This window comes from Hoplias malabaricus, chromosome 3, assembly GCF_029633855.1.
Source record: "Hoplias malabaricus isolate fHopMal1 chromosome 3, fHopMal1.hap1, whole genome shotgun sequence".
Lineage (NCBI taxonomy): Eukaryota > Metazoa > Chordata > Actinopteri > Characiformes > Erythrinidae > Hoplias > Hoplias malabaricus.
The window spans coordinates 37,864,792-37,873,141 of NC_089802.1; the positions used below are offsets into that span (position 1 = coordinate 37,864,792).

The 8,350-nt window shown below is 40.5% G+C and overlaps 1 protein-coding gene across 1 annotated transcript; it reads left to right on the forward strand.

The window, feature by feature from the left end:
• The first annotated feature begins 1,332 nt into the window (after window positions 1-1,332).
• On the forward strand, window positions 1,333-4,367 carry LOC136691094 (zinc finger protein 660-like). The gene is made up of 2 exons (XM_066663407.1): window positions 1,333-1,418; window positions 2,807-4,367. Exon 2 carries the CDS (start codon window positions 2,882-2,884, stop codon window positions 3,731-3,733), a length of 852 nt encoding a protein of 283 aa, XP_066519504.1. The 5' UTR covers window positions 1,333-1,418; window positions 2,807-2,881; the 3' UTR covers window positions 3,734-4,367.
• Window positions 4,368-8,350: the final 3,983 nt, after the last annotated feature.

Below are 8,350 nucleotides of genomic sequence, written 5' to 3' on the forward strand. Positions count from 1 at the left end.
TAATTTAATTTCTAACTTTGCAATTCTTTATTTATTTATCAATTTACTTTTATATTTACACAGTCCAGCCATATATTTTGACCACCTCCTTCTTCGCTCACTGTCCGCTCTCATCTCCACTGACCACTCTATCACTCTTACAGACTGTAGTCCATCTGTTGCTCTGCATACTTTGTTACCCCCCTTCCCCCCTGTTCTTCAGCGCTCAGTGCTGGTGCGAGTGGATCAGACACAGAGTTTTTAAATCCTGTGTCCAATATCTGTCCACTCTGCGAGACACTCTCATCTGTGTGAATGCTTGTCTGAAACTGTCAGTGATCACAGTGTGACAAGATTTTTACTGAATATTGTAGTCTCCAAAGACACCAGCTCATTCAACAGAACTGAAACCATTCACTTGTTGAGTGTATGAAGGGAGGTTTACTACAGAGTTATTTTCAAAAACATCACAGCATTAACCAGAACAGAACAGTATCTCTGAACAGAGAGTGGGAGTACCTTCAGATATCTGGATTTAAAGAAGGATAAATGTGATAGGAAATATTGAGAGTTTCTGATTAAACTGATTACTAAATATGAATTTGAGCACTGGATGATCTTGGACTGTGGATGAAAAGATGATTGTGAATCAGCTGGATGACCCTGATGTTTGCAGATGAACTGGATGAATGTCTGTGATTTAGATGAAAATGAATCTGAAGACTGGATGAACAAAGATATTGTGTGTGTCAGAAGTACAAACTGTTGAGTACATTCTGTGAATGTATAGCGATGCTTGTTCTAAAACACCGAGGTATAGACAAATACCTAAAAAAAAACATTAGGGCATAATATCAGTTATTGTTGTCTGATGTTTGTCATAAGCTCAATTTAAAGCTTAGAGGGGCAGGAAGAGAGCAGTTTCTGCCAGTGAATTCTACCTTTGTCAGATAAGCAAACATGGAGGACATGAACCTTTCAACCATTTGAGATTTGTTCTAAAATGAGAACAAGAAAAACAGTATACGACCCGTTATCTGAACGAATTTCTATCAGGCTTTCGACCCAACCACATACAAATGTATCTCTGGAAATAAATCTGAATTAATTAGCTGAACTGTATCGACTGGGTGACTGATTAATTGAGTGAGTGATTGAATGATTGGGCGACAATGGAGCCTTCTCCTTTAAAATACGGTTTGTGAGAGCAGCAGTGCAGTCTAACCTGCTGCCTCCCGCTCTCCTGTGGACACGCCCCTTAGTAACATCCCCTCAACTTATATTAGCCAATCAGACAGCTACTTGGATGACGTTCCAGCCAATGGTAGCGCAGGAGGCGGGTGTTATGGGAGTGCACTGTGTGAGGAGAAAGCAGCAGAAGGAGAGCGGTGCGTTGGAGCTGAAATCAGGACGTGTTTTTACTGAAGGGAAAGAGCTGTGTAAGACTTTTCCACACTGTTTACACTGGGTTTGGGTCTCTCTCCCTCACACAGGAACGGGGGGAGACATGTTCTCTTTTTGAAGAGGAGTTTGTAAAATGGGGGAAATGTGGGAGCTTCCAGCCACAGTTCCACATTTGCATTGCTACTTCTCCAAATTCTTACAGCTAAATCTTATGAGAGTTCTACCCTGTGTACCCAAGAAAATCAGTTTTTTTTTAAATTATATTTTTAAAAATGTCCCAACTTTTCTGAAAATGGGGTTGTAATTGCACTATGTACGTTTACAGTAATTATTGATAGGAGTTTCTTTCTGAGACCCTAAAGGGGCAGGGGTAGGGGAATTAAGGACATTGTGATTACTCGTATTTCGACAAAGTAGAGTCTCTAAACATTGAAAATTGAGAACCGAGATGAGAATGTTGCTCTATTTTTGTATTTTAGCATTGAATTAAATTTGTTCCAAATGGAGTTAACTCTAAATACAGAAGAGAAATAACTAAATGTAAGTAAAAACAGACAGAAAATGCTTAACTTTTTATAAATGAGTTTCTGTGGTAATTAAAAATAAAAACAAACAAAAAGACAACCACAACTTATAGACAAGTTAAATCACATACAAATAACAGTCTTATTTTCTCCTCAAATACACTGTTCCACCTTAAAAGACATGGCATCCCCTTTAAACGGAGGTGTGAGGAGGTCCCTAATGTGCTATTTAAGGTAGATCTGAAAATGCCTTCAGAGTAAAGACTGGTGGGAGAGAGAACACTGAAGGAGTTCAGAGTTTTTGAGTGAACAATTCTCTGGATTATTAATGAATTATCATGTTGCATTTGATTGTTTGAAGATGATTAGTGACTGCTGCAGTTTGTTTACACACACACAGAGCTGATTGACCAGCATGTAATTAGTATTTGTTCAGGTGATTTTCATGATTTTAATCAAAACTTTTTTTCTGCCAAAATTAGAAGATATTTCTTTATTGTTGTTGGGTTTGTGCTGAACATTAGCAGGTGTCGCTTTTTGGGAACAAATGTTTTTAGGTGGGAGAAATTTGGGAGAGCTGTAACTGCATGAAAATAAACACACAACCAATGTGCTAGACCTGTTTTCAACCCACAGACTGGAGAACAGGAAATGGAGGGGAAACTTCCTCTGAACATTTGTAGTGATTTTGTTTTACTACATGTATAGTATTAACCTCACTTTAAAGGATGAAAAAACAGTAAACAGCCCAGTATTATACAGCCTGACAACAGTATTAAACTTTACTGCCCCTAACCCAAGAATTATTATCATGAAGTTACAGTGGTTTGTTTCTTTTAAAGAAAAACTCAAAGTAAACAACTGCTCCTAATTTTGAACATGTTTCTTTTGTCTTCCAGAAAAGAAGAGCGTCCCTTTTGTGAGTCATCTTCTGTTGCCGTTGTCCCACAGTTCGACCGTTCTCCTCCAAATACATGAAGAAACACCAACAACAGGAATATACTACAATGTTGAAATCAATACAGATAAAAAGTGAGAATAGAGTGTGTGGAAGCTTCAGTTCTCAGGAATCGTCCTTGGCTACACCCCACATTAGCACCTCTGACAATAAAACACAGAAAAGTACAGTCAGACGCAAAACTTACTCCTGTTCAGAGTGTGGGAAGAGTTTTACCCAAAAGAGTAATTTCCAAACACACCAGCGCATTCACACAGGAGAGAAACCGTATCAGTGCACAGAGTGTGGGGTGAGGTTTACTCATCTAGGTACTTTCCAGGTACACTGGCGCATTCACACAGGCGAGAAACCATATTGCTGTTTAGAGTGCGGGAAGAAGTTTACTCATCGGAGTCATCTCTGTAAACACCAGTTTGTTCACACAGAAGAGAAACCTTATTCCTGTCCAGACTGTGGGAAGAGGTTTAAGCGTCACAGTAATCTCCGAATGCACAAGCGCCTTCACACAGGAGAGAAACCATATCAGTGTTCAGACTGTGGGAATAGGTTTCATCATCGAACTACTTTAAGAACACACCAGCGCATTCACACTGGAGAGAAACCGTATTACTGTTCTGTGTGTGGGGAAAGTTTTATTACACAGGGTAAGTTCCAAACACACGAGCGCAGTCACACTGGAGAGAAACCATATCAGTGTTCGGAGTGTGGGAAGACGTTTGCTGTACGCGGTAGTCTCAAAAGACACCACCGCGTTCACACAGGTGAGAAAGCATATCAGTGCTCAGTCTGTGAGAAGAGGTATGCTGAACGCAGAAGCCTTCAAAATCACCAGCGCATTCACACAGAACAGAAACCGGCTTCTTGTTGAGTGTGTGAAAAGGGTTTACTGGACTGTACTGGAGTCATTTCCAAAACATCACTGTGTTCAACCAGAACTAAAGCAATTTGGGAGTACCTTCAGATATCTGGATTCATAAACAAATTAGGACATACTCGAGTTTCTGAAAATAGCTGATGACTGCAAATAGATTTGGTGATTGTGGATTATTCTAATGTTCTCAATTTACTGCAAATTAAGCTGCTGATTGTGAATAAAACCAAGAGCTGCAAATTAACTTGACTGTTGATGAAGGAAAGGGAAAAAAATACCTCAGGTACATTTCCAGTGTCTGTAAGAAGAAGAATCTATTGAATACAGAATGTTAGCTAAGTCTAAAATTATATCAGTTCAGAAGCTCTGAATAGAAGAGCTGGATTCAGAATGTTCATGGAAAAGATCACTATTACTGCTGTCTAATCATTGTTATAAACTGTCCCAATTATTTTTCCTTCCTTTGGCTCATGTTTACAACCTTTGATTTTGTATTTAATGTTTCCAATTATTCCACATTAAACAACACTCCAATAATCTAAGTACAGTGATTTTTAGGAGGTGAATATGATGCCAAAATGACATTTAAATGTTTTTTTTAGACTTTGTTGATAACATTTCTGTAACATATGGTGCCTTAAAAATATGTGTTTTAATTTTTTAATAAATTCACACAAGTCTGTAGTACCTGATTTTTCCTACAGTTGTCCACATGTTAATATTTTAAAACTGTTATACAAGAGTGTTTTCAAACTTGGGCTAATCATGACTTGGACAGGGCCAAGTGATGTCACAGTTTAAAAATGTATTAAAAAAAACATAATAATGTATACATTTTCTGGTGTTTAGCCCTTCCCCTTATGTAGAAGAGGCCACACCCACCTTTAAATCCAGACGTGGAATGGGGCTCCTGGGACCTTTGGTGCTAGAGAAATTTTTGAAAGTTCTGCAGTACAAAATTATACCAACAGGATGGAAGAACCAATTTCACTTTTCCTCTTTCCAAAGCTATGTCTATTGGGATTGTTTAAATAAAACATTTCCATAATAAGGGGATATAATTATTAAAAATGTAAATAAGTATTATTAAAATTGGCTTATTGGACAGTATTACAGTTTTTCTCAATTGCCAAGACATTTCCTGAAACCATGCATCCATTTCTCCAAACTGTAAACACAAAACCTAATTCACACACTAAATTCACAAAACCTCTGACTCTTCCTGCAAAACCAAACTATTGCCTCAAAACAGTCCAAGCAGTGCTCAAAAACAAACAATTTTGTCAAATCAGGCCTCGAGTCAATCACAATGAAAAACAGCACTGAACAGTCATTACACACCACACTGAAAAAAGGAAAACACAGTGATCAGATCATGAAGCTGTAGAAAATGTAGTAATTGTGTAATGTGTAAAAAAAAAAACATATATATATATATATATATATTTTTTTTTTTTTAATATGAAGAAATACACCACCACCATACAGCATCTACTCTAGTGCAGCATTATGATAATGTGCTGGGTCAGGCCATAGGACTTCAACTACATCACAGGCCACATTCTCCTTGGCCAAACTGCATGGGAAATAACTCCTAGTAAGCCGGATCCATCCACCCCTATGTCATTACAGGCCAGTTCCATGGCCTGCAAGAGGGTTGCTGGTCACAAACTTTCCAACACCATGAAGAGAAGAACTCCTCTGTTGGGTTGAGGAAAGGGGAGTATGGTGGAAGAAAAACATTTAGGAAATCTTGGTTGATATTGAACCACTGTCTGACCTGGACGGGACGGTGAAAACTCACATTGTCCTACACAATGACATGGACAGGATGTCCTGACTGTTCATGATACTGCTGCTCACACCCTAACACAATATCTCAAAGATCACTCATAAAAGCCAAAAGATGTTGAGTGTTGTATGTCCCCGATGCGGGATGATGGTGGAGAACCCCATGATTGCTGATGGCAGCACATAACATGACCACGCTGGCCAGGGACTGCAACAATGGCTCGTTGGCCAATCACGTTCCTGCCTCTCCTCCTCCTTTTGGCGAGATTGAACCCAGCTTCATCCATATAAATATATTCATGTGGACAATCTGAGGAATCTAGTTGGAACATTCTCTGCTGTATTTCATGCAGTATTATTACACTTGTCTTTGAGGGACCATGTCAACAATGAGGGTCTCTTGGTGTAGGTTCAACATAGACGTCCTCCCCTGCGATGTGGCAGTCTTGCGATTCTACAAAAGAACATGCCGTTACAAAATATTGCATGCAGCACTAAGCCTACAAATGTTTTAGGAAAATCATGTAATGAAAAGCCTTTTTACAGATCTGTACTGAGTCATACTGTAAACATATACAAAATGAATAAAGCAATTACCTGTTTTCCTCTCTGAATGTTCGGATTATAGTGGACAATGTGAATCTACTCAGGTGGGGCTGAATTTGAAGTCCTGCTTCCCTCATAGTCAATCCATGGACAAGAAAGTGGTCAATGATGGTTGTCCGTATTTCATCTGAGATTATCATTCTTTGTCTCGTCCCTCCTCTTCTTCCACCTCTTCCCCTTACTCTGCCTCTCTGTTTCTATCCATAGTGAAACCTCTACGACCGGGACCCTTGTACTGGCTTATATTGGTTTCTTCACATCATTGGTCACATGTGTGATCAATTTAGAGTGGCTGTGTTTAAGTTGTGACACAGGTGCTTTATTTGAGTTTCACTTTTGCTAACTGTGCTTACCAATATGCAGCCCACGTGCATCACAGTGCAAAATGTGTTTTAGTGGGTGAAAATACGTTTGCAAAATGTGTCTTAATAGGTGAAAAGTGCTTAAGGTTCTGCTAAATGGGTGACAATTTCAATAAATGGGTTTAGGACACTGAGAATTTGATTCAGACAACAGAGTTTTGTGTTTTAGCAATTGAGAAAAACTGTAAAATACAGCAACTTTAACTTCTTAAACAGGGTCGTACTACCAAAATGGAACCTGGACCTGTCTGTAACATAGTTCCTTAACTTTACCTGAGAATGGTATGTTGACACTTTGTTATTGCATGGGGCAGGAGATGAATCAACACGACCCACTTTTCTGAATTTCCCTCTGGGATCAATAAGGTATCTATCTGTCCATGTATCCAATCACCTTAAATCTCTTTTAGTATCTGTGCAGAGGTCTGACAGTGGTAGTGTTGGAGTAGTTACTCAAAAAAAAGTATTTTATTACTGATTACTCACTACTTTTAACTAAGATTGTAATGGGATTCCTTTACTCATCACATCCTGGAATTTTTTTTAATCTCAAACCTCATTACTTTTAAGTTATATTCTAAACAACCCCCCCCCCCCACACACACACACACACACATGCACATGCGATCAATGAATAAATCTGGAATGTATAAAATGATAGACATTAATCCTTTACATAGTTTATTTTGTAGAATAGAGCAGTAGCAGCAACATTAACATGTATAAAATCACTTTCACTATACTTGATGTCACTGTTTTTTCTAAAAAATGCCGGTATGCATTTAAGTGATATAAAATTGTCCAAACTTAAGTGGTCAAAAAAAAAAAACTTGTTCCAAAGAATTACAATTGAATTAGTTAAAGCAAAGTCTTTATATCTCCTCCTTGGATCACCACCTTAACGTGGTGGAGGGGTCTGCGTGCCTGCGTAAGCCTAGGAGCTATGTTGTCGGGGGCAATAGCCCCTGGTAGGGTCTCCCAAGGCAAATTGGTCCTAGGTGATGGGCCAGACAAAGAGCGATCCATAAAGACAAGGATGAAAAAATCAAGAACATGGACACAGCCTCCCTCGGCCGGAGTAGGGTTACCGGGGCCTCACCCTGGAGCCAGGCCTGGGGGAGGTGCTCCTTGGCGAGCGCCTGGTGGCGGGACTTTCATTCATGGAGTCCGGCCGGGCTTAGCCCGAAGAAGTTACATGGGTCTACTCTCCCATGGGCCCATCACCTGTGTGAAAGGTGGTAATCCGGGTTTGGTGCATTGTGGATCAGGTGGCGGTCGGGGTCGGGGGCCCTGGCGTTCTGATCCTCAGTTACTGAAACTGGCTTTTGGAACATGGAACGTAACCTCTCTGGTGGGAAAAGAGCCTGAGCTGGTGCGCGAGGTTGAGAGGTACCGGCTAGGTATAGTTGGGCTCACCTCGACACACATTATGGGTTCTGGAACCAATCTCCTTGAGAGAGGCTGGATGCTCTTTCACTCTGGAGTTGCCCAGGGTGAGAGGCGTAAGGCAGGAGTGGGCTTACTCATAGCTCCCCGGCTTAGCGCCTGTACGTTGGGGTTTACCCCAGTGGACGAGAGGGTAATTTCCCTGCGCCTTCGGGTTGGGGAAAGGGCTCTGACTGTTATTTGTGCTTACGCACCGAACAGCAGTTCAGAGTACCATTTCTTCTTGGGGACCCTAGAGGGGGTGCTGGAGAGCACTCATTCTGGGGACTCCATTGGACTTCAACGCTCACGTGGGTAATGACAGTGAGACCTGGAGGGGCGTGATTGGGAGGAACGGCCCCGCTGATCTGACCCCGAGTGGTGTTCAGTTATTGGATTTCCGTGCCCATCACAGTTTGTCCATTACGAA